The following is a 25,604-nucleotide window of genomic DNA, read 5'->3' as shown; positions in this document are numbered from 1 at the left end:
TGTATTTCGCTGCTCAGTTACGTTACCCTGCTTTCCTTCCTTTCAGCAAAATAATTCAGCGTTGCGGTGTCCCTCGTAGCCCCAGGTTGGCCACCGCAGGAGTTCCTCGTAGCCTTGGGTCTGCCTGCAGGAGCCACTGCCGGCTCCTCATGGGACAGGATGGTGCAGTACTGCAGCCAGTGGGATTCCCAATTTTGGCTTTGTACTTCCTTCCCCGTGGCTCTGCCCAGCCACAACGGGATTTGCCCAGCTCCTGACTGGCAGTGCTGCAGCCCTGGTCCTCACGCCATAGGCCTGGTCCCTGCCCTACCTGAATACAGGGTTTGGGGCTGCTCTGGACCCACATAGGGCTCTGTTCTCCATCTTGCCGCAGCGGATGACCCAGGGATGTTGCTAGACATGCAATTAATTGCTATGAAAGTGAGTAGCGTGATGGTCTCTTTGCAAAAAATGCTGCTTCTCTGGAGGTGAAGCCTCGCTGCTGTCCCTCACAAATCCCAGTAACTCTTTCCTCAGCCCAGGACTGGGATGGCCTGGGAGGTGGTGGTGTGGTCAAACAGAAAGTGTGTGGTGCTGATGCCATCTAGTGCCTCTGAACAAGGGGCTGGACAGGGCAACTGGGACTGGCCCCTCTCTGCCCGCCACCCCATGCCTCTTTGGGGCACACCAAGGAGCTCAGCTGGACTTCGGCTCCATCTGGAGTCCTCTTACCATGAGAGTGATGAGAAACAAACTGGTATTTTAAAGTGTTCTGTAGTTGCCTCTTCTGGCTCAGGCCCATCCTCTGGGGATCCTAAAATGCAAAATTAAGCAAAGCCACAAAACTTGAACTCACTGTCACAGGAGGTTTGCTGCCTGGTGGGTGCTCTGGGATGCTGTGGAGAGACTGTGGAGGCTCAGGAAGCATTTGTACCATTATTTATCCCTCATTGCCCAGGCTGCCTGCATGGCTCTGCTTTGGGAACCCCAAAACCACATCAGATGCGGGGCAGGTCGAGAAGATCTCATCCTCATCCCAGCTGAGGACAACTCGCCATCCCCGCAGCTGGAGCAGCCACCAGGTTTAAGGAGCAGCCCCGATCTCTGATACTACTCGAGCTCTTGCGGACTTCAGAGAAATGAAACCTTAACTCCTGTTTGCTCTTGTGGTTTCCTGGAGCACGGGGTAATTGCTATTCCAAGCACTGCCAAAGCTGCGGTCTCTGAGTAATTGGAGTGTGAGCGGATCTTGTTCTGATTAGGGCTTGGCTGGGGCTGGCGTGTGCTCGAGGCAGCAGGATGAGGAGCGTGCGCTCATCTGCCCACAGGGCTCACTAGGAATGGCCGTGCCGAAAAACTCAAGCCGGGGCCCTGCCTGCCAGACCGCACATGGCAAGGGCAGGACAGGGGATCCCAGGTGTCTCTGTCTCACCTCTCCAGATGACCGTGGCCAGCACAGGCGTTTCTGTGCTCTGCTCTTGCTCTGTCCTGTGTACAACTGAGACGTGCAGGGCTTCGGGGTCTCTTTGTTGCCCAAGGTCAACCCAAGACAGCAAAGACAAAGGACTTGTTAATGGGAGCCCCATGCAAGGCCTTGCTGGCCCTGGCTGGAGGCTGATGAGCGATGGTGCAATGAGCCCGCAGGCCGAGCCGTGTGTGCTGGGCTCTCACAGTGCACACAAACATATAACGTGGTTTTTCTCTGAACGGAACAGGAAGCAGTTTGTGGCAATTGCTGTCCTCGCAGCCATCGCTCGTTCAGCGGCTCTCCGGGCCCCTGTACCGGGCGTTTCGGGGTGCAGAAACCCTCCGGAGCAGGGAGGGACCTTCTCCCAGAGCATCGACCCTTGAGAAGGTGGGAGTGAGCATCGGGGCAGCACTGGGGCCGCCATCGAAGGAACCACAGCATGGGAGAGGCGGGTTTGTTTGTGCCATCAGAAAAGGGAAGCGGTGAAATGGTTGAGCCAGAGGTCCCTGTGAGCAAACCCGCCCTGGGACTGCTGCTCCCCCGATGAGGTTCCACTTCTCGCTTTGCTGTGGCAGCTGGAGAAGAAGCTGTTGGGTGCACGGGGAACTCACCAGAGCGATGCCTCCAGCCGTCAGGGTAAGTTGCTCCCTGCGCGAGCTCCATCCCACAGCAGGGTTGTCCCTTCTCTTCCTCCAGGCCTTGTGAGACAGCAGCTTGTCTTGAAGCCAAAAGCCCAAGGACTGGGTTTCATTTGGCCTTCCTCCTGCATGCGTTTGAGGGCAAAATGTGGGGAGCCTCAGCCTGCAAGGAGTTTTGCTTTCCTGTGGGTGAAGAGAAGGAGATGAGGTCGGGTTTTAAACCATGGCATCCCCATGGTTGGCTCTGGGTCATTGCTGGGGTGGCCAAACACCCCACAGGTGCTGCTTTTGGCTCCTGCTGCTGCTGTGCCACAACTGAAGGTTTGCAAGATCACCCTGACACTGCCCACAGCTGGGGTCAGGCCGAGCACAAGAGGGGTCTGTGCCTCAATCCCCCAAAAGCGCCCACTCCAGGACTGCAGATCTGTGTTATCGGGGAGATCGGAGCCAAGAGGATGTGGGGAGGGTTGTGTGGGGCAGATGACGCTTTGGGGTTTGCGGCCGGGTGAGGGAAATGCTCTTCGCTATCTACCTATGCATAAAACCAGCCCTGTGTGGGCTTTGTGCCATGGAGGTGCCTGTGGCTGTTCCCAAACTGGCTGGGCTCTGCCCAGCAAGGAGAAGGTTCAGTCTGGCCCGAGAGCCCAACAGCGGCACAGGGGTAAAATTCAGCTTTTTCAGCCTAACCAAAGGGTTGGGAGGAAGGTTTGGAGCTGGGCTGGGCTGTGGGGCTGGTGCCAATCGGGAGCAGTGGGCTCGCAGACCTCAGGATGGGGAATTTGATCCCTTGGGGCAGTTTGGAGATGGCTCCCACCTGCCTCGCAGCGTGAGAGAGCTGAGAAGGACCTTAGAGAAAGGTCCTCAACAGGAGATGGGGACTTGCTGCAAGCTGCAAGATGGTGCTGATGTAGCAGACTGTCAGGGGCTAACACATTCCCTTGCAAAGGCTCTGAAATAGCTTGAAATCAATGCCAGAGGTGCAAATGCCAAGCCTGTGTCTTAACTCTTACCTCGTGTTGACGATGAAGGTGACTCTTACCCAGGTGAAGGCTCTGGTGGAAGCACCTGGAAGGTGGTGGTTTGTCAGGCTGACAGCTGATAGCCACGAACGGAGCAGGGAGGTTTTGGCAGGGAGGGGAAGGGGGTTATGGTGTGTTAACAGCTCATTCTGTTTCCATCCGTGAGTCTTGAGCAGCGTTCAGGGGCTGTGTCTGTGCCACTAATCCCCGGGCCAGGCTGTAGGAAGTTGCTGACCCGTCACACAGGTGGGAATGCCAGAGACCAGGAATTTCTCTCTGGCTACAGCCTCCATCAGCTGATGCTTCTGACAAAACACTTGGCTTCTCCACTCCCCCCTTGGCAGCCCCTGGGCTGCAGGCTGCAGTGCTGCCTTAGACCGCGCTGAGCTCTGCCGTGCTCTGTGCCGTCGAGCTCCCGCTCAGGGTTATACCTCGCACCGGGCTCCCAAATGTCAGGCTCGCTGCTCAACCACTCCTGGCCGTCGTTCTCGAAGCGCTGGAAGAAGCGGTGGTCCTTTAAGCGAGGTAATGGCCTGTGCAGAGGGAGAGAGGTCCGAGCTGTGAGTTGGGAGCTGGGGTGGTGGTGGGGAGAGCCTGTCCCGGATGAGCAGGTTGCAATGAGCGCTGAGATCTGCGGGCAGAGCTCGGTGTTGGGTGAACCCCACTCCTCTCAGCAGGGAACATGGTTGAAAGTGTGGATTAACACTTTTCCTTCCATTTCATCTTCTTTTCAAGGAGCATTAAGGCTTTTAGGAGCTGGTGAACGGGTTAAATATCAGCCTTCTGGTTTTGTAATAAGTGTGTTTCGTTGCTGGCAGAGTGCTGGAGGTGCCGGCGTTTGCAGACAGCTGTATCTGGCGAGGCTGAGCCTTGTGTCGAGTTCGGTGGTCGAACAGATGCTGGGGAAAAGATTCCCCCAGTCTTTCAGAGAGGGCTGAGGAGCAAAGCCCCCGTATTCAGAGCAGAGTCCGAGCCGTGGCGGTTTGCATGGCATGGGGGACAGCAGGGACGGGAAATGGCAGCACTGGTGTGAACTGGCCTCATTCCTGCCTGCAGTGCCGTGACTTGGAAAGAGAAGTGAGAGCCCCAGGAAGGGGACGTCTGCAGTCCCGGAGGAGCTGGGATTTGCCTGCAAAAATCAACCTTCAAGCTGATGCTTTTGGGTACTTTTATCCGTGGCATTAGAGCCCTTGATACTCCTTCTCCCTCATTATTCCCCCGTGAGGACTCCCCACTCCAGCCTCCCCAGTGCCATGCCTGCTGTGGAAGTTATGGGCTAATTATAACTATAACTATACTCAGTCAGGCGTGTTTCTATAATAAATAAATCAGCCTCACATTGCTCACAAGCACTGACTGCTTTGGAGAGCATCTCAGTAGAGCCCTCTCCCCCAGCACCCGCCTGCGGAGCAGTTTGTCCTGCTGGGAAACAAAACATTGGGGTCTTGCTCAGATCCTCTCCTGGTGCTGGCTTTCTGCACTGTGGCACTCACTGATCTCCATGGGACGTTCTCTCGGTGCTTGGAGTCACTGGAGGAAGCTTCATGATGACTTTTAGCTCTTGGGGAGCATCAGAGAGGCTACAAATCTCTCTCGGCCTCACCAAGGCCCTTCAGCTGCGAGTGAGCTGAGGACTGTGCTGGCTTCTCACTCCCCTGGCCCTTCATGCCCAAAACCCAGGCCCCAAAGGCAGCGATAAGAGAGCGGCTTGCTGTACAGCGTGTAACGGTGTTGGACGGCTTATCTCCTCCCCTCCCCCAGCCTGGGCTGCAGGAGCCAATCCCCAGCACTGCCAACGGCCGACGATGTGGGGCCCAGACCAGGCGAGGGACTGCTCTTCATCCCATTTCGACACAGAGAGTTTAGTGCTTGCTTTGCTGAGGTTTTACCCTGTAGCTCTGGTGGGATGTAAAGGGCAGCTGGTGTGGGGCCAGGAGAAGATGGAATAAGTTTTGGTTTCTGTCTGTGATGCTCCCTGTGGTTTCCCAGCAGTCTCTACCCCTGATTGCTGGGAAATGCCCAGATGCTCTGGTTTTTCCTTCCTTCTGGGCTTGTTTCACATAGCAGAACTGAGCAGTGCCTTCATCCGACCCGTTTGGTGTGGCCTTTCCCCAGTGGAAATGCAGGGAGTGTTTGATGCTCGGAGGATGTGATTCGCATGGTGAGAGCTCGCATCCACGTTTCCTTTGATGCCTCCCCCGCCAGTGCCAGCCTGGCTCTGGGGTCACACAGGGACCGGATGCACCCTGCACCCAGCAGCGGTGCGGGCAGGCAAGGACAGGTGATGGCCCAGAGCTTGTTCCAGCGCTGGCTGCTCTGGTGCTGTCCCCTGCTGTGACACTTGTGGGTGGTCTCCAGTGAGCGGCCCGAGGGAAATCAAAGGCAGTTGCAGGAAATATTTAAACCTTTGGGCTCTCAGTGGCCTTGCATGCAGTTATAGCAGCACAGAGTGTTCTTCCTTGGGACAAACCAGATCCCACTGTCCCCAAAGCATCAAACCCCCTGAGATTGTCCCAGACTGTCACATGCAGTGGACACTTGTCACTACTTCCTTCCTCCTCACGCAGAAGCCCAGAATCGTCACGTTTTGCCTGCCAGGAAGCTCTGGCACAGTGCAGCAGAGCCCAGCTCTGTGCAGGGACCTGCCTGGCCCGGCCAGCAACACTTCCTCCCCAGCTCTGCCCTGGGAATTCCTCTGATGAGGCTGCTCCCCTCAGCAATAACCTTTTATGGTTCCCAGCCAGAGGCGAATTAAGCAACTGCAATACCTAATATGCTTAATGTTCCCCTAAAGCAAACAGCACGTGTTCTTGAAAGTGTCATTTTGTCATCCCATCTTCAGCTTCAGCTCAGTAGAGGTGAATGCTGTTGCCTGTCAGTGCCTGGGGAGCTGAGATGTCCTGTCTCCTTTTACCCCCATGTTGTACAGAGCATGGGTCCTCCCAAACAGGCTCCAGCACAGAGTCCAGGAGACTCAAGGGACTCCAGAGCTTGCCAAGCTTGCTGATATATGTATGACCACCTGAACTGGGACTATTTGGATGTTCACAGCCCCTCAGATGTTGCCTCCCTCCTCTGCATGCTCCGCTCTGGTCTTTCCTTGCTCATCGTGCCAGCACCTGATGCCTGAAAGTGTTTTTCCCCCTCCAGCAGTTCCCCTTGTCCACACGTCCGCGCAGCTCGGCTCTATACATGGTGCCAGCCCAGCATCAACCGGCTGAGGCGTCAGATGTGGGGAGCCCTGAATTGTCGCCGCTGGTGCTCGCACATTGCCTAAAATGGTCTCCCCATCACCAGAGCCCTATGCTGCTGCCTAACGGTCACTGCCGCCGAGTTCACTGGCTGCAAACCTGATTTATCGCGTGTTGAACAGGAATGTCTGCAGCCTCTGAGGAGGACATAAGTCGTTCGGTGGGGCTGGAGAGGGTCTGTTGACTGCAGTCTATGTCTTGGCTGAATCCTGAGCCCTGCATGGCACAGGCAGAGCACAGGGAATATTCTCCAGGCCTCCGAGGAGCTGACTCTGTTCCAGGGATCCACTTCAGAGCTGCAGTCTGGTGCAGGCCCAGCGTAGCCTTGGCAGGACAGCCAGACCCTGCTCGGGAGGAAAAAACCTCTTTGTTTTAGCTAAACCTGTGGGCCAGGGCTCTGGGCTATGTCAGGCCACGGTGCCTGTCAGCTCCTGCAGCCGCAGCCCTGCTGCCTCTCACGGTATTGCTGCTTTATCTGTGGGTAATTCACTGCTGCAAGGGATGGCAAGGGCTGGGAATCTCCTTTTTCTTCCTTCCTTGGACTTGTATGAGGGGAAGCACCATTTGTCCTGGTCCTCCTGGACCCTCCCCACCACCTGGTTGCTCCCCTTGGGGCCGTTCTCCCTCAGCCTTCATCCCAGCCTGTTTTGGGGGCTCAGTGGCTTTTACTGCCCACTGGCATCTTTGGCTGCTGTTTCCTGCAAGCCCATGCCAAAACCTGCGCTGGTTCAAATGTGAATTTGCTTCAAAATGCTGGTTTTTGATTGCAGGCTGATTAGAAGCAACCCAGGTGCATCTGAGGAAAGCAAAAGGTGATGTTCAATAGCTCACTAAGTCTCTGCCAGTTTTACAGATAGAACATTATAGCTGCAGCTCAAGGAATTTCTCTATTAATTAAAAATTTCTTGTGAAGTAAATTCTACAACCTTCCTAGCAAGCCTGTTTCAAATTTTCCCTGCTCTTATAGTTAGAAAATCCTTAATTAAAATAGTCCCTTCACAGAGTGCTTTCTTTCTATATTATTTATAGAGCCTCATTTGAAATTACCGCACACATTTAAACACACCAAACACTCCTTAAAACAGAAAATCTGGCATCTACAGTGTGCAGCGGGATCCAAGGAACAAACCTCCAAACTCTCCCTCACGTTTGCTGCCTTTTTCTCATTGGCATCGCGCGATTTCTGGCTCCCTTGCAGAGCATTAAAACCCACAGCAGGATGCGAGGTTTCCAAGAGTGTATTTTTTTAACAGCATCTTCTTCATATTAATGTTTTTATACTTGGCTTTCCTGGAGGGTGATGGGTTTCTAGCAGTTTCTCGCCGTTTTTTCCCATTGGATGTGGCCATTTACAGTTTCTTGCTATTGTTCTCTGCATCTTCAGAGATCCATCACGGTGCTTAGGCCAATGGCCTGGCTTTTTTCCATTCGTCTCAGCTGTATGTATCTCGAAGGAATAAAAAGCCTCCGTGAGTCATGCGATGGTTTAGAGATCGTGGCTAAGGTTTACAGTGTGTCTCGTTACATAGGAATGTGCTTCGATCAGCTGGACGATCTGTTGGACCATAAAGCACATCCAAGCCTCGGTTTTGTTTCTCAATGAGTTATCGGGTGGCGCACACCCACTCAGGTTCACACGCGCTTAGCGCTCCTGCATGGGGAAAATTCACACAAGAGAGCCAGCACTGGGAGAATTACGTGCTCTTGCTACTGCTCTGCACATTTACCGTTGTCTGGAGTCACAGTTTGGCCTCCCAGTGGCATCCTTTACTCTTTAAGGATGAAAATAACATCAGTCACTATTTTTTCTTTCATAGATTCCTGCTTTAAAGGTCCATAATGTCAATAACAGCTGTCAATGTGCTTAACTCTTCTTTTTTACTGTGGAAACAGCCCCTGCAGCTCAGGACATCCTACGCGGGTCTGGGTGGGACGGTGCAAGGTCTCTGCCCTTACATGTGCCGTGACTTGAGGGATGAAATTAGGGGACCCCTACACTGAGTTCCCATAGGATCAAAGCTTCCAAGGTCCTGAGCTTGGTGGCAGTGGCTGGAGACAAGGGGCGAGGGAGCAGAGGGCCACATGGAGTGTTTTGGTGCTGCCCAATGTCATTTCTCTGTGTGTGGCTGACTTTATATCCCTCCTGGTCATCCGGTTACCGGCTGTAACCTCCTCTGTCTTGCAGGGTCTGACTGCAAGCCCTGCTTACGAGAATTCACTGACCATAGCGCCTCTGATTTGGAGTATCCCAACCCCAAAAGCTTCCTCCCATCCCTGATTGCTGAGGATGACACCTTCTGCACCAGCATGGCTGAAGAAAAGGCAAGTGTCCTCTTTTCTTCTGCAACCACTGTGCGAGGAAGGAGCCCCAGTCAGCAAACCAGGTGGTCAGCACCATATTCAGAGGGGCTCTGGTGGAATAAGGATGGGGGAAGAGGGGACTGATCCAGACTATCAAGGAATAGAAAGTTATATTGCTTCTGCTGCTCAGAAAAATCATTCCTCTGTGCTTCTCATGGTTTTAGGGAGAATAAAGCACAGAGAGATCTCAGGGAGTGGAGGAAGTTGAGCTGGTGGGGCTGCGGCAGGTCTGGCTGCTATTAGACAGTCTGATTTGAGAAACCCAGCTGGAGGCCTGGCTCCACAAGCTGCAGGTGGGCTGTTTGCCATGAGGAGGGAAAGAAAAGCAGCTCCAGGTCTGCAGAGGAGGTGTCCCCTTCACAGGAGATGTCTGCAAGGCCCGCAGATGAGATTTGTGGCTCAGGCTAAGCTGTGGCTACCTTTGCAGGAGGACTCATCTTCCACAGAGCTGGATGTCCCAGCAGTGGACTTGCACAGCAGCACGGAGGATCTGCTCTCAGACTCCACTCTCCACGGCACAGAGTATTACAGAGATCTGGGACTCCTGAGCCCGCCGGTTGCCAAAACAGCAACGGAGACGGCAGCGCAGCCAGAACGAGCAACCCAGGCTGTGTCTGCCATTCGCTTACTGGAAGAGAGACCAGGGGCTCTGAGCAAAATGTCTGTGGACGTTGCTTTCTCCAATCCTGTTTCCTGCTCAGTACGTTACGGCAAGGCCAACTGCCGTTTTCTGCACAAAGGCCACGTTTGCTCCTGTGCAGCAGTGCCGGGAGATGGTATCAGCACTTCTGAGTGTCCAGCAGAAGCAGACAAAGATCTGGACCTAGAGGCTGAGGAGTCCTTCCCCACGCTGGTGAGATCCATGTCTACCTCTCGGAGGCACAGCTGGGAGAGCCCTTTATCACCCGTGGACTGCAAGCGCAGGTACAGCAGCACTGTGAGCAATATTTGATGTATGTGGTACAATGGTGCTACATGAGGCTGGAGGGATCACGCTGCCCTGAGCTCTCACTGCTGCTGGGTGGGCTCCCTCCTATGTCAGTATCTGCCAAAGCAACTCGACGCCTACTGCTCGTGTTGGGTGGGATGGGGAGGAACAGATGCTAGGGCAGCAAGAGGCTTTAAAGTCTCCTTGGCAGTAAGACCTTCTTTTCCTGGTCTTGGGGGAAGAGAACATTTGGGGAGAAGTAATTCCTGGCTGGTGGGAACCTTGAACAGCATCAGCTGCCCTGAAGGCCTCCACCCTCTGGCTCAAGGGGGACTTTGCCCACCGCAGAGGGATTAGGAGAGCTCTGAGAAATCCTTTTCCTTGTCTGCAAGCGAGCTTGGTTGGGCCTGTGCCTGCCATTGCTGCCGTGTCCTCCAGCCCTCTGTCCTCCATACGGCTGCAGAGCAGAGTGTATTTTGTAGCACGATGCTGAGCTCTGTCTGGGAGCGGTTTCCAGGCCTGGCATTGCTGCTGTCTGTGCTCCTGCCACACAAACGCCTTGTGCTTCAGGTTCCTAGACGCATGCTCTCCCTGCTGATAAATGAATTGATCTGCCGGATGACTGGGAGTTAGGTGCAAGCCAGCAAGGACTATTTTTATCTCTCCTCCTTATAAGGTACCCTAAAATTATCTCAGCCTGAAATCTTGGCAGGTCTTTATTGAGCCCAGACTTTGGTTCTCAGACCTATTGTTGTTCCACGCGCTGTGGATCATTCACAGTTTATGCTGTGCAACAGGCACATGAGCAACGGCGGCAGAGAGTGGCTGTTGGCATCAGGGATTCTTTGGTTCCCTTGCTGGGTGAATAAGCATGTGTGAGCACAGGGTCGGGGCGAATATGCCCCACTGTCCCCTAAGCAAGTCCTTCCTGAAGCTTTTTTGAAGTGACAGTGATCTGCAGACACTACCCATGCGGAGCGTAAGATTTTCCACCAAGCTCTATCCATCATTTTGCTCCTATGTTGTTGACACTGCAACAGCACTTGGTGTTCAGGAAACCATGGGGCACTGGGGGAGCTGGTCCACCCCTCATTTCTCAGAAGAAGATTTCTTTTTCCTCCCTCGAAGCTGGGCCCCGGTGGGAGCAGGATTTATAACAGTGATGATTCGATAAATAACAACATCTGCCATTTGTAAATGCCAAGAGGGATTTTCCTGGCATTGCAGCTAACAGGGCAGCAGCTCTCATGCAGGCCAGGCAGGTCACTGTCTGGGTGGCTGCTCAGTCTCAGGGGTTGCTAAGAGATCAGCGAGAGCCGTCCAGCACTAAACAACCCGGGTGACCAAGGAGCTCGTGGACTCACTGACGGCAGCCAGAGAAGCTGTTTTGAGCAGGCTCAGGACTTGGTGTCCAGGCTGACGCTTCCTGGCGTTTCCTTTTCCATGTGCCTGCTGTGGTGACCCTCCTCGTCCCAGTTGCATGCGCTCTTTAGGACTGTCCATCCAAGGCTAGGACACTACAGGGGCTGTGGTGTGCCACAATGAGAGGGACCAGCTAAACGGGCTTGTTCCTCTTCCTTGAGTTAGGTTCAGCCTGGATGCCACAGAGATGGGCAGCGACGCAGAGCAGGAGGATGTGGAGAAGAGGAGCCAGTCCTGCCCGCAACCTTGCGTGTCCCTTCAGCTGCCCAAAGGGGAACTGGAGACCTGGAGCAGTGGCACAGGTGGCATGGTGATCAAAGTGGAGATAGAGCCATTGCATCCGAATCTCACAGTCAGTTCTGGCTTGGAGGAGGTGGTGAGTGTGCGAGGGCTGCATGCATATTGGCAGCAGGGCAAGCTGGGGGTGTGGAAGTCAACAGTGGACAGCTTTCATGCCAGCATTGAACCAGGTATCCCAGGAGGTCTGCAGGAATCCCAGCAAAGATGGGCTTTCTCTGCTCTGGGACAAACTGCCCCTTCTTGCAGGATGAAGGCCCTAGGAGCCGGCTGATGCTCAGCCCTTTTTTCCCATATATCTAGTTGGGATCTCCCTCACTGCAACCGGTGCTGTTGCCTCTTGTCCTGTCACTGCGCACTTCTAAGAAGAGCCTGGCTCCTTCTTTTCTGTAATCTTCTGCAGCAGTGTGACTCCTCCTTTCACACCACTTTCCTCTGAGGAAGTTCTTTGGATTCGATTAATATTAAAAAGACAGTTGTATCACAGTGCTACGTATCCTATAAAAGTGAGAAGAGCCTGAGAAGGTTTCAGCAGCAAGTGTCACTTGCTTCAGCCTCCCTGGAGCCCACACCTGAAGCCACCAAACAGCCAGGCCTTATGGTGTACTGTTATCATAACCCTGAGAGAACGAGAGAGGGAAGGGGTGAGGAGTCAGCCTCTTCCCAGTGATACCTTGGGTCTTGATCTAATCTCTTTCTCTGATATACCACAAGTATCAAACCCTGCAGCGAGGGAATCTGCCATCAGGCCCCCAGGGTGGGAGGCTGTGGGCAGGCAGGGATGATCACTGGCACTTAAATTGAGATTCCCTGCCTTGCACCTTGCCAGCCATGCTGTGCCACCATGGGGGCTCCCTTGGTGCACTAAGGACCAACGATGTCCATGACTTTTTAATTCTCCAGGAACGTGGCAACAACGGGAAGAGACTGAGGTCAAAGTCTGTCCCATCAACCTGCGAGACAGCTGCCTCCCCTGAGATGCCTTGTCGTTTCAACACTTGTCTTCCAGCCATGGAAGGTTGGTATAGGCTATATGTGTATATATGGCATTAAATGATTTCAAGGTGCTTCCAAGGCAGAGGAGCAGGCTTTGGGACAAGGCTGTCAGGTCCTGGTTTCTACACTGAAAGCTGAAGAGCCTTAGAAAAACAGAGGCACCCTAGCTCCTGTAAACTTAATTTTGGCCTTCTCTGTGCTTCTGGGATCCATTAATCTCTCCCACGTGGCTGTCATGGGGAGGGTCTCTGGGGTGGTATCAGCTCCTACCCTCTAGTTGCAAGCAGGATCCTCAGAATTTAATGTAATACAGACCAGAGAAGGGAGGGATAACACAGAAAAGTGATGTAGCATTCGTCACCCTCACAGAAATGCAGCGAAGCCTTTTCCTCCCTCGCTGTTTCCAGCACTTCTCCTTCCCCAGTTAAAGGTAGAGTGGGAGTCTAGATTGATTAATGGGGTCCAATCACATAACTTGCAACATGGTGCTCTGCAAAGGCAAGCCAAGATCCCTGCTGAGAGTGTTTTGTGTTCCAGGTGTTGAATCCCCTGCTCTGGAGATGCTGGAGAAGGACCACGTGTCCCCAGACCACGTGTAGGTATTGTCAGTCCTGACTGTTTTGAGATGGCTGAGATTCTGGAGTATATCTGAGCTGCTGGAGATGCAATAGCACAGGAGATCCTGCTCCATGCTGGGGCACAGCTGAGTAGATGGTCATAAACCAGCACTTGATGCTTTGTGGGGTGCAAAATATCTTTGCCAAGAAATTTTCTAATCTCTCACTTTTCTTTCACCCCATCCCTGGTAGGCTAATCGTCCAGCAGGTACTTCAGGAGCTGAAACAATACCATGGGTACGTGTGTCTGGGAGAGGGATGTGGGTGGGGAGGTCATGGGTCTGCCTAGGACTCAGCTGGCAAATGACACTCAGTTCTCTGAGGGGCAAATGGGTATCAAAATCACTGTATTCTTCCAGTGAAATGAGAGTGGAATTGCAAGAAGTAGCATTTCACATGCCTCTTCTGTAACTCTAAACACCTTCCTGCTCCATCTCCAAAGATGCACCTTTCCGCTGACCCAAAAGTTCTGGTCTTGTGTCTTTTGCTGCGTGTCTGATGTCTTCTTCCTGCGCAGGGCGAAGCAGAGAGCTTGTGTCCAAGAAGGCTGCGACTCTTCCCAGCAGAACCTCACCTGGTTTGAGTTCCTTTCTAATGAGTAAGTGAGCCAGATGGTAAACCCACACACTTTGTGTTCCCAGAACAGACTGATTTTTGAGCCCCCTCCATCAGAGCTCTGCAGTCCTGCTAATACTGTGTGCAGGACACTGGTATCTGCAGTGGTTCAGCCACGACTGGGACCTTGTTGTGCATAGCACTGCATAAAAACAGAGACAGCCAGAACTCACGCAATTAAACTGAAAATTCTGCTCCTTATTTGCAAGTGTCTTGTTAATAAACACCTTGACGGATGCTGAGCCAGATCCTCCAGGAGATGGAAATGCTCAGAGTTGGGGTCCTACAGTAGTGAATGTCATCAGTGATCTCCCTGAACTGTGCTTGGCCAGTTAACTTCCCCTTAGTTAAGATGGTTTTGGTCTTGTTTCAGAAATGAGGACAGTGGAAAAAGTGATAAAGCAGAGAAAGGCACGAAGGTGATGCGACGTCTGAGTTCGCTGCGGAGCCGAGTCACCGGATCCTGGCAGAAGGATAAGGTGAGGGAGAGATGCTGAATTTGTGGAAGGGATTGCTGAATTGTGCAAGTAGAAAAAGGGATCTGACCCCAGGGACCATTTAGTTGGATTGGTTTTGCATGGCTGAGGCCTCTATATTGGTCAGCAGATGCTCTGTGACCCCTAATATAATGCACTGGACAGAGTGATCTCTGATTTTCAGCCCACCTTGCTCCAGGGCATGTTCTGGCTGCTCTTGTGCTGTCTTAGCATGAGTTGTGTGGACCAGGAGAGAGCCTGTAATGGAGCTATGTTTTTCTCTCCTTCCAGGGTAAGAACAAAGAGCAGCCGAAAGAGAAGGAGAAAGAGACAAAGGAGCCAAAAGAGAGATGGAAAGAGATCAATAGGCACCAGCTTGTGCCCGGGGTTTTCTCCAGTTGCACCAGCTGCTCACTGTGTGCCAAACCTCTTGTGAATAAAAGTGGTCTGCAGTGCCTGAGTGAGTATGGCTGTCGCTGTCTGAGCAGCCTGGCTGTAACCCGCTCCCCGTCGGCCCAGGCTGCCCATTCCCCTGCTTAAATCAGCCTCATGGATTGCTTCACTTTCTGCTTGGCTTGACTATACCCCACCACCCCGCTTGGCCTGGCTTGGTTGTTTCTCCACATAGTCTAAATGATCTCTAAATCCTGCCTGGCAATAGTTTATTCTCCTTTTCTTTGGCTGCTTGACCATTTCCTGCCCCTTTTCCCCAAGGAGGGTTCTAGGTCAACATTTCCTCTATTTATTTATTTATTATTATTTATAAGCAACTATCCCTGCTGCCTGAGTGAAGCTGGATCTTTTAGGCTTTCGCAGCTGCAGTGATATCTCAGCTCAGCCTCTGCCCTAGGAACAGGCACAGAGATTTCTAGAGCATCTAAAACTTTATTAACTAACACAAAAGTCAAACGGTGCCTCTCAGAATCTGCATGGGTGAGATTGTTGCTCTTCAGAAGCAAGTAGTGCACAGGAATGGCAGCTGCTCCTTTGCCTGCATGTGTGGGACTCCATCCTGCATTCACTGTGATGTTGCTGTATGGCTTTGGCTGATGGACAAACCCTGTCCCTCCTATTTGGGGCAGGTACTCAGGGCACTGAAGAACATTTTATTCCCAAGGGATTGTCTGTGGGCAGAGGAAATCTTCTGGAAATGAGAGACTTGCTCTCTTTCTCTGCCTTGTATCCTCAAGCAGTGCTTGCTCTCCAGTAAAGGTCTCTCAGAGGCTCTTAAGGTCAGTAAAACCTTCCCAGGACATAAAAGAACTGGTTGCCCTTGGATATGTGCCAAGAAGCGTATTTTTCCTTCAGGGCTACTGGAGGGAAATTGAAAAGGCCCACAGGCCTGGCAGTCAGTGAACATTTTTCAGGTGTCCAGCAAAAAGTGGGAAGTAGGGAGCTGAACAAGAGCAAGTGCTTTGTGGGTATCTAGAGAGTACTTAAATATTAGAGGAGGCGGCAGAGTTATGCCTTGTTATCCCTGAGGGACCTCCTAGCAGAGGCTCTGTTTGCAGTCCTGCACGCTGCTTTACAGAAAATATCTGAACCTGAGAGGATGCAGACAGTCCTTGAGTCCCCATGTGCCAAGAGCGTGGAGCCATGCTCTGTTTGGTCTTGGGAAGGTCATCGCTGGTGTGAGTGATTCCTCTCCTTTGGAGATCTGTGATCTTGAGTGCAAGGGGTTGGAAATAGCTGTTGAAACGGGTGTGCAGCTCAGCATATTGTTTTCCATCATAAATGCGTGGGGATTGTAGTTACTAGATAGTTACTAGTTATAGTAACTTTTGCCCTGCTTGGGAACATGTAAACTGTGACATCTCCTTTGGCTTTCTGGGCTGCTCAGGGCTATGCTACCCAGGCTAACGTGGGTGGCAGGGCAACAGAGCTTCGTTTTACATGTTCCCTTTGCAGTGGCTTGAACTGAGGCTGAACAATTGGGCAAGGTTCTGAGATGTTCATTAAAAATAGTGGCCTGTCTATGGTCAGATCCGGATTGGGACTTGCTGTGTGATAGCTGTCAGCCTGAGAGTGCCTACATTTGGATTATGCTGGGCTGAAACCTTTGCAAGCTGCTTCTGGGTGGCAGATTTGATAGTCTGTATCACTCATTCTCGTTATTGCAGCTAAAAGCAGCGCGTGGTCTTCTGACAAATCACTGATAGGGCTCTTGAAAAGCAAACTCTGGGGCCACCGTGTAGCCAGGGCGGCATGCCTATTTTTCAGAAGTGCGAGCTGCTCTGTGGGGGCTCAGCCTGAGCTGTGGTTGCTGCCAGGAGCTGAGGATATTTGGCTGCTCCTCTTGTTTTCTCGGAGTGAACTCACACCTCACCATCTATGCGCTTTGGTCCTCTGCCAACTCTCGGTCCATCTCATGGTCAGGTGCTGTTGTTTGTGTTCTCGCCGTGGTATTTTTAACTGCAGCACCACCGCGTGGTAAAAACCAAAACAGGCTCATCGAAAGAAAAGACAAGAAAAGATGATGGTTAAAGAAAGGGATGAGCTGAAGCCAGGGGGAGGAAAAAAGGGGACATGATTAAGAAATCTGAGGTCTTTCTGGACACAAAAAGCCCAGTGGCTACCATGGCTGTAATGAAATAAAAGAGAGCTCTTCTTATTAGAGAAAGTAACAGCAGGAGGAATTCTGCTTTTAATTCAGAACTAGAATTTCTGCTAGAAACACACATGTGAGCTGTGACTAAGGTAGGCAGCCCAGGTGGCCCTGTAGACAGTAACTTGTTTCCCTCTCCCACCCAATTCCTCCCATTTATGCTCACACCAAGGAGGCTGTGGTGTGTGTCAAGAGGATAGATGCAGGGGAGTTTCTGCAGCTCCAGTTTCAGAGTCACAGATGTGATGTTATGAGCCTGGCAGGGATGAAGAACAAAGAGGAATGATTGCAGTCACTGCTATCTTGACAATAGCGGCCACCCAAACTTTGCTGTTACATAAACTTTGAGCTGTGAATCTCTAGATTTATTGTTCACCTGGAAATGGAGAAAGCTCCTTTTGAGCCTTTGCTGCCAAGGGTGGAGAAGGTTTTGTGCCTAAATTAATCCTCTCTTATAAACATGCTGCCAGAGTTTATGCAGCAGAAGTTAGATGAGTCCCAGGGAAGCCCTGACAGGAGGAGAGCTCTCCAAGTAGGCTGTGCCATGGAGGTGAGCCAAGGATATGCTGTGGAATATGGTTGGCAGGAGGATTGCTCCCCTCCTAGAGACTGCAGCTTGAGTCCTGGGATCTTCTACATCTTCTTTAGCTAAGAGTTACATCTCTATTACTTTAAGGGAAAGATAGAGCCCTGGGAAGTCAGATTAAACATCCTCTTTAAAAAGGAAACCTATAGTTGCAACTAAAGCGTTTGGTAGCTTCAGAGAAATTCCTCTTCTTTAAGAGAAGGTGCTCAGTGAATTTTCCTGATTAATTCATGTTGTGCTAGACACCAGACTATCCTCCTAGGCTGGTTCTTGCTGGCTGCTTCAGTGTACAGGCTGATTCATAACAAATTGCTGAAACAACTACACTCCAGGACTTATTTAAGACATGTTGTGAAAGAGGTTTGGAGAACCATTTCCTTTCTCACAACGGTTACGCGGGTGAATGGAGGACACAGGTCTCTGCAGTTTGCCAAGCAAACATCCTACACTCCTGCTTCTTTATCTGTAAGGAAGAGAGGCCAGAATGGCTTCAAATTTGGTGTGAAATTCACCTCTCAATTGGTACTTGTGCCTGCACGCTTTTGCTTTTAGTATTCCCAGTGCGGCACCAATAAGCTAATATGCTAAGAATATTTTTGGCTTATAAAGAGGAGGAATTACTTGATTCTCTATCCTGAAATTCCCACTCATAACCCACACAGAGTCCTGAGAAATCTGAAAAAGCAGCAGGCAACCTGAAACTTTGCATTTCTGGAGAGACACAGCTGCTTTTTGGCAGCTGTCCCATTTGGAATAAATTATTACTGACAGGAGACCAAATAAAACAAGCGAAACCAGAGCAACTGCAATAGGCTGTGGGTTAATGCGGTTTAAGCCAATGAAGCAAAATGTAAAGCAACTGTGAAAGTGGTCGGCAGCGCTGGTTTCAGAGGAAACACTGACTGAGCTGGGAGGCTGCTGACATAGAGTTGGCCCTACCCAACTCCAGAGGTTTAAGAAAAGGAAGTCGAAGAACAAACTATTCTCAGTGCTTCTCCTTTTCTGTGTTTCACTTTCTTTTCATATCTGGGCAGTAGTGCCTTCATCTGGAACATCTCCAAGGTGTTGCTCCTTGTATACCCTGAGAAAACCTCAGGATCTTGTAAACTTAGCAAATGCATATGGCTGCATGACAGTAATTTACTTGCAACTCATTCAGTAAGAAATCTTTTGTTATTAGAGAGTTACACAGGATTAGAAAGTTGGTGGTGTTCTCTCCTTTGCGATCCAAACCTTAGCTCTAAGCTATGGAGTCTTTCAACTGGTTGCTGTGCCAGATTTTGTACTGATTTTGTGGAGATGCCCTGAGGCCAAGCACAAGCACAAGCACAAGCACGTTCTCTCTGTGACAGCTGTAGTTGGGCAATCTGCAATGCTTTACTTTTACATTACAGCGAAGCACAAAGTTTGGCGTGTCTAAGGATTAATCTGTCACCAAGTGACAGCCAGCTGTTTACTCTCGAACCACTCTATTTAATGATTATTTGTGCTGAGAGGCCCCCAAAAAACAACCGGGACCTTATTGTACTTAGTCCTGTACCAAAGCAGCACAAATAGGAACATTTCTGAAAAGCTGGCAACTGTAACATTAAGAGAAAAATAACATCAGTTAAACAGGTTGCAGTATGGAAACCAGAGACAATATTGGTCCCATGGTAGTCTGGAATTTCAGCACATTTCCAGTCCAAATGGTGGCAGGTTCTTTCAAAGCAGCGTGGGGAAGCTGGAGGGTTGATTTTGAGAGGAGAGTTTGTTTTGCAATTGCGTAGGTTGCATTTTCAAGCTTGACAGGCAACTTGGATATGTGTGCTTTAAAATGTGACAAACTTGCGATAGAGATCATTCTTGTAAAGTCAGGTCATGAGCTCTCCTCATTTTTCCTCTGTGCATTTCAGCTGCCTGGTGCTAGGTCAGACCTTAGTGGTGTCAGGGAAAAGGTGGTTTTTCCAGCAAGCCATTTAGTTGTACAAGTCAGTGCGTGGGCTTGCCAACAGTGAAGATTAATTTCATTTTGCTTTTGCTGTTTGTCTGCACGGGGGTCATTTGTGACGGCCCGAGCAGGCACTCGCAGGATGCATTAAGCCAGCACTCTTCCAATCCAGGTACCCCAACCTTGCCTTGGCAGGAGTGGCCGTTATCTCTTCAGCACGTTTTGAATTGCAAATCCCACCAGGCTTTTAATAACAAATTACGTATCTAGAGTTAAGTTTTAAAGGCTCTGGACTCTGGCTGCCTCCCCCGGGCTGAGGAGAAAGCGCGAGACAGGGGCGGCCGTGCCCTCCCTGCGGGGAAAGCGCGGGCCGGAGGTGGTCGCGCCCTCCCTGAGGGGAAAGCGGGGGGTCTGGGGCAGCCGTGCCTTCCCTGAAACGAAAGCCGGCTTCTGTGGGGGGATCACACCCTCCCTCAGCCTGACAACGCCGCGCAGGCGCGCACACCCGTCTTTCTTTTGCTTCCGGGACACGGGAGCGTTTCCTGTTGCTGTGGCGGCGGCTCTTGGGACCGAGAGTGCAACCGGAGATTCCCTGGGGAGTCCGGTAAGAGACCGGGGTGTCAGCGCGCCCGTCGGCGCCCCGAGCCTCGGCTCCCGGCTCTCCGCTACGCCCCTTCATCCTCTCCCGCCCTCCCGGCACCGGGTGCCCCCCTCTCCCCAGGGCAATGGCAGGCCGCGGCCCGGTCACTGGCTGCCTCCGGTGCCTGTGGCGGGACAGCGCCGCTCCCAGGTCTTCGTAGTGCCCACGGTGAGGGAGTTTTCAATGGGGCGCTGTGGGGGGAGCCTGCCCTCCGAACCGCCGCACACCGTCCCGCAGCCGGCGGTTCCACAACGGCGGCCTCCCCCGGCAACGCGGAGAAGAATCGGTGTTTAGCCAGGGCAGCCCGTTTTATCTCCCCTTTCGTGACAAATCCTGCGGGATTTAGTGCTGTCCCGGCGTTAGCAGCCCGAGGATTTATCGAGGGGACAGGACGTAGCTTGTGAAGAACCAGGGTTTATATTTTCGGGGGTAAAGAAGGATATAAAATATTGCTGTGTGCGTTAGGGAGATGAAATGGTGTAGCCTTGGTGTGAAACAGGGTAACTTCGTGCCACAGCTTGAGTCCGAGCATCTGTGTCTCCTCCATCGCTTACACCCTTAGTGGTGGGACTGCAGCAATGAGAAAAGTCCAGGATGTGCATAAAAAGACCTTAAATGCCTTAAATGAAAAGGAAAGATGAAATGAAAAGGAAAATGGTGAAAAAATCTCCTTACCCACAATTGTGGTGACCCATTTGAAATATCCTGCAGCCCTGGTGTATTAGGGAGAGGAGCGGGAGATGGTATCAGCTGTAGGCTTGGCTTGGCTGTGCTGGAAAGAAAACCCCAGCAGGAACAGTGACAGATTTTGGAGGAGATGGGGAGAAATGGAGACAGATTCAAAATAAACAGCTTTCTGAATATTTCTGGTACTATATTTGGGTTTCCTGCTTTAATAAATAAGCAGAGTTACTGAATACTGTTTGAAGGCTTTGTGTGGTGGTTTTCTTACTGTAATATCTGTGTCTTCTGTGTGAAGCCAAGAGAAGTGGCTGCTTCTCAGTTCCTACTCCTCTTTCAGGAGCAAGTTTTGTAGGTGACTTCTTTATTTGGCACTTCTTTTAATCTATAAAGTTATGAGGTAAATAGTTACTTTCTCTTTGGTATGGTAAAAAAAATAAACTAATGAAATACGGCACTTGAACAGGAGCCATCAGACGTTGTGTGTTGTAGTTCCACCTAATGTTTACCTATGAAATATTTTAAATACCTTCTATGATTGTCATAGTTGCTGCTTCAGTCCTGTAGCGTTCCTGTAGAATGGGGGAAGGGTTAAGTCCGAGAGAATTAAAGTGCAACTCATATTTCTTTTAGAATAATATGTTAATTTTAATTTGCATTGTTTATAAAAAGAAATGTCAGTTGTTCACTTGTTCTGGTTTGGGTTTCTGTGTTTAAAGACAACCCCAAGCCCACCTAAACTTGCAGGGTAGGGAATGACACAGCCCCATCTGTCTATCTTGTATTTTGACTATAAAAGCAGATACAGTGAGGAAGTAGTTATAGGTTGTTTTTGAAGACAAAGAGGAATGCTTTAAGAGGGGAGCTGAAACGTGATAATTTGGTGGTGTTGCTTGCTCGTGTGGACTGTCTGTATTTCAGAATGTGAAGTATCTCATCACCCTGCACCCTTCCAGTTTTCGGTTGCTGCCTCTGTGCAATTAGGAGAGTTAGCAAAACAAGTAAACACCAGTCAGCAGAGCCACTGGGACAGAGTTAAATCTGGTCTGAGTTCCTGGAGATACCTGACCTGGAGTTACTGAATACAGAAACTTCTTCATGTTCCACTGAAACTCCTCCTCTTTCCTGAGGAGGTTTGTCACAGAGCCACTCTGCTTTTTCTGGAATGCTGTAGTCGATTGGAATGTTTCTCAGCTGTTGGGTATCTCTGTGTGTAAATGCAGTTTTTATATTCTGTATTAATCATTCATATGCAAGTTGTTTCCATCCATATTCAAGTTGTGTCAGTTGGAGAAAGAAGAATTACATTGTACAAGTAAGGAAGGAGGGAAGAGATTCTCTTTGACCCCTGAAGGATCGGGGATTTGAAAACAGGAAAACTATTAATTTTACAGGAAAACTATTTTGTCCACTGCTCTCTTCTGCTGGTTGCATTTAATTGATGGTGAATGTGTCCTTAGCATTAAAACACTACTTGAATTCCTTATAGCATTAGAATTGCTGTTAAAAGGTGTCCCTGCCTGAACTTCACTGTTTTAAAGGTTTTTTGAATCTGCCATTTAAAAGGCGCCAAAATGTCAAATGCTTGAGTGCAAAAGCAGTCAGTATTTCAATTTTGAATTAATCACAGCATATCTGTCTGTTAGTTGCAGCTGTTTGCAAATGGCCTTTTAAGAGTTATTTTATTGAGCAGTACCATTCCAGACCAAAGGTCAGGGTCACAATACTCATAATATCTGGTGAGTCATAGATTTGTCCTGGAATCCAATTCTGGAAGACGTTATAGGACATTGCCGGTGTCTGATCCATGGGAAGGTGTTGCAGCTGGGGAGAAAATGTATTTTCCTGCCCTCCTTCAGCTGGGTTCCTTGCCCTCTTGCATGTGGTGAATCAGTACTATGCTTTTGGGCATTGTAATGTGTTGTCCAATAAAATGCTCTGAAGCGGTAAATTGGTTTCTGGGAGCCTTTGGGAAAGCATCTCATTAATAAGGGAAGGCTTTTTTATTATTCCAGATATTAATTTCATTATCCTCAGCAGTGAACAGGATGTTTTATGGTGTTTATGATCCTCTTGGTCTTAAATATTTCTTTGCTGGATGAGGCCCCTGTTTCCATTAGTTTGGCAGTGAGCACTGAGTTATCACTGACTCCTGGCATCACACACACAATGCTTCAGAGGCAGCGGCAGTGCCCATAGGAAGCAGTAAATTCTCAGTCTAGTTCCAAAACTGTTGATTTATGGTTTTTTTAATGAGTTTTGAATTGACCAATGCTCCTTTTCTTTGGCTGGTCTCTGTGTTGGGCTGGGGGTTTTTTCCCCTTATGATAAAGGGAAAAAACCCTCCCATCTGTGTTTTCTAAGGTTATATGTTTATTATTTCTATGCATTTATAATGACCCTTTGTATTTATCTCTGGTCTTAAATATCAGACGCGGTTTGTGCAGGTTCCCGTCACTTCTTCACTGTCCCTCATTCTTCTCTTTGCTATTTTTTGTGCTCCTGCAGTTCTCAAATACCCTGGTCAGAGCCTTTCCAGAATGATAAAGAATGCAGAGAGATCTTACATGCAAAAAAAGAAAATCAAATTCACTAGTACTCAAATGCTTGTTCTCATCCTTAATTTGAGTGTATTTGGTTCAGCACTGTCTGCAAGAGAGCATTGAACAGAGAAAAATGGAGCATATTTTGTAAAATTGATGGTGCTTATAAAACAGTCTGCTGCTGCTGTCAGTTTTCAAAATTCTCTTCTGTTATATGAACAAAAATAATGCCACTTGTAAATAATCAGGTTAATTGCATTTCAAATAGTCTCTTAGGGAATTAAGTTCTTGGTTTCACCTGCAGTTTTCTGAGGCTTTTCTGTAGCATTTTCCTGTTTTCTAGTATGTTCCCTCCTGTTGTGTAAAGAATAGGAGCAGCACAGGAGACTGATACACAGCACTATTAGATATGTCAACTAAGTAAGTGAAAAATACCTACTGAGAGTGATACAAGCTGTTATCTTTAACAGAGCAAGTGCATGGTTTTAAAATTGAAATATATTTTAAGTTGATAGCCCTTTTACTGTGAGCTTAACAAGATACCCAAGCTTTTGAAGTAGTAATGGCCCTACTAATCATTAATAGGAAAAGAATTATCGAATGTAATCACCGAAGGTATGTAAATGTCAGGGAATATGAATGTCTAGTTAAAGTTTGATAAATTATGTCTAGATGACTGTGTTACCCAATTCTAGGTGAATGAAGTGGATAGGAAGAGAAGAGGCGATGTCGCAGGGCAGGGCTGTTTGAACGCTTCCCTCCGTCCTTGTCTGTTCTGCCCTGAAGAGAATTTGGCCGTGCTTGACTCACGGGGAATTTTTTTTCTATTTCCTTTTGTGTGGTGATTTTTGTCCTAGAGTTTGCTCCTTTGTCTCAGGAGGAAGGGGGTTTCCATTCTCAACCGGTTGGTTGATGCTGTGGCGTGTCTTTTAACAAAGCTCTTCATTTTCTGGCACTAGATGGAGGCATTATTAATGTAGAAATAGCCAATATAGTTCTTATTCTCTACATAGCTTTAGCAAGTGAATGATTTTGATACATTTTTATCGTACCTTTGCAGAGGCACGTACATGTGAAATTAGATATAGCAACTTTTGTTTTGTTGCATGGGGTGTGGTATTGGTAGAAATATCACAGATAAGGAAGAAGTTATGGGAGGTGATTGTTTTTGTGGAAATTTTGTGCGTGGCAGGCACTGAAAGCGCAGTATTTATCTGTCTGCTCTTATTTCCCACACTTGTGGAATTTGCATAACATAGAAGCATGTATTGGGTCTGTGTATTCAGTCTTGGGTTTATGTCTTTATTAATGTATTTGTGTTTAGGTCCAAGTAAACATTTTCCTCCTACTCTTGAGTTTGACAGTAATTATGGAAACCAGTCGGAAGCGAGCATTTCTCTACGTTTGCCAGGAGCCTTAAAGCAGATCACCAGTCTTGGTGCCTTGCACAAGTGATGGTTTTGTTTGGATTAAGAGACCTGAAATAGTTCTTCCTCTGTGCTTTAAACATAAACAGGCTTTTTCTAGCAGATACAGTGTTCATCTTCCCAGTTTTGTTCTATTTCTCTATTTCAAGCATGCCTGAAATATATATGGGGAGAATTAAATTCTGTTTTCCCTTACTGTCTGAGTTGCTGGTGTCCTACTTGTGGTATTGATGAAGGATCATATTTATAGGTGAGCAGAAAGGCTGCAGAAGATATTTGACACTACCGGTTGTCATCTTATTTTCTGAAGCAGTAGTTATTATAAAGAAAAAAAGATTGGATTTTACCATATAATTAATGGGTTTGTGTCTTTTGCGTGAGAGAGGGCTGCTTTAGTTCCTTTATCTGGAAAGAGAAGATGGAGAAGTAGCAGTACATGGATGGTGGCTGTACACTGATGAGTCTGTGGTGCATTTTGAACTTTAATTTACTGCAGTTTCTTCAGCTCCTATTAATACTCTGTGCAGAAAGGCAGCTATGGAGCCAAATAAATTGCTGCTTCCTTGAATGGTATCAATTTTTCAATTTTGAGTTGAGAGACATGAAAACAGCCTTTGCAAATCCAAGGAAAGCGGTGCTCTCACAACATAGTGCATTCAGTAGCGTCTGTGCTTGCATGTGTAAATTGCATTATCAACGAATGATTCTGAGTCTTATCGAAAAAGCTTGAGTATTTGGTGTAAAATCAAGAACAGGACATGCACAACAAGGATGCTCACTGAAACACCTGAGCTTACTCTGCATCTCTTCCAAAACTGAGATTTTTTGTGTGTGTCATTCTTCCTTTCCCTAGGTGGGAATGACAAGACTTTTTTTTTTTATGGTGCGTTTCAGACTGTGCAGTGAACGTCCATAAGAACTGCAAGAGTTTACTGGCTGAATGCAGCAGCATCAGACCCAAGGTGGGTTTAAAAATTTGTTCTTCTTTTATAATAATAACAACAGTGCTTGACATAGTAAGTTTGATTTAGTGTGAGTGGTTTATTTTACATCAGTACAGAATCATGCCCTACATCTTCAAGACATCAAATAGTTATTAACTTGACATTATAGTTATTTATGACA

The 25,604-nt window shown here is 49.2% G+C and overlaps 1 protein-coding gene across 1 annotated transcript in view; it reads left to right on the top strand.

Annotated features, from left to right (window-relative positions):
• The first annotated feature begins 3,553 nt into the window (after nt 1–3,553).
• The window catches only part of ARHGEF18 (Rho/Rac guanine nucleotide exchange factor (GEF) 18), a 43,126-nt gene continuing 21,075 nt past the window's right edge, over nt 3,554–25,604 (top strand). The window contains exons 1-11 of the mRNA XM_010186838.1: nt 3,554–3,629; nt 8,541–8,677; nt 9,144–9,640; nt 11,232–11,442; nt 12,267–12,381; nt 12,897–12,954; nt 13,169–13,213; nt 13,494–13,574; nt 13,965–14,070; nt 14,359–14,527; nt 25,374–25,441. Of these exons, the coding sequence (XP_010185140.1) occupies nt 3,554–3,629; nt 8,541–8,677; nt 9,144–9,640; nt 11,232–11,442; nt 12,267–12,381; nt 12,897–12,954; nt 13,169–13,213; nt 13,494–13,574; nt 13,965–14,070; nt 14,359–14,527; nt 25,374–25,441 (1,563 nt within the window). The remainder of the gene's footprint in view (nt 3,630–8,540; nt 8,678–9,143; nt 9,641–11,231; nt 11,443–12,266; nt 12,382–12,896; nt 12,955–13,168; nt 13,214–13,493; nt 13,575–13,964; nt 14,071–14,358; nt 14,528–25,373; nt 25,442–25,604) is intronic.

This window comes from Mesitornis unicolor, unplaced genomic scaffold, assembly GCF_000695765.1.
Source record: "Mesitornis unicolor isolate BGI_N332 unplaced genomic scaffold, ASM69576v1 scaffold7216, whole genome shotgun sequence".
In the NCBI taxonomy this organism is placed as follows: domain Eukaryota; kingdom Metazoa; phylum Chordata; class Aves; order Mesitornithiformes; family Mesitornithidae; genus Mesitornis; species Mesitornis unicolor.
Note: the sequence above shows the minus strand (reverse complement) of the source record. Positions and strands in the feature narration are given on the sequence as shown.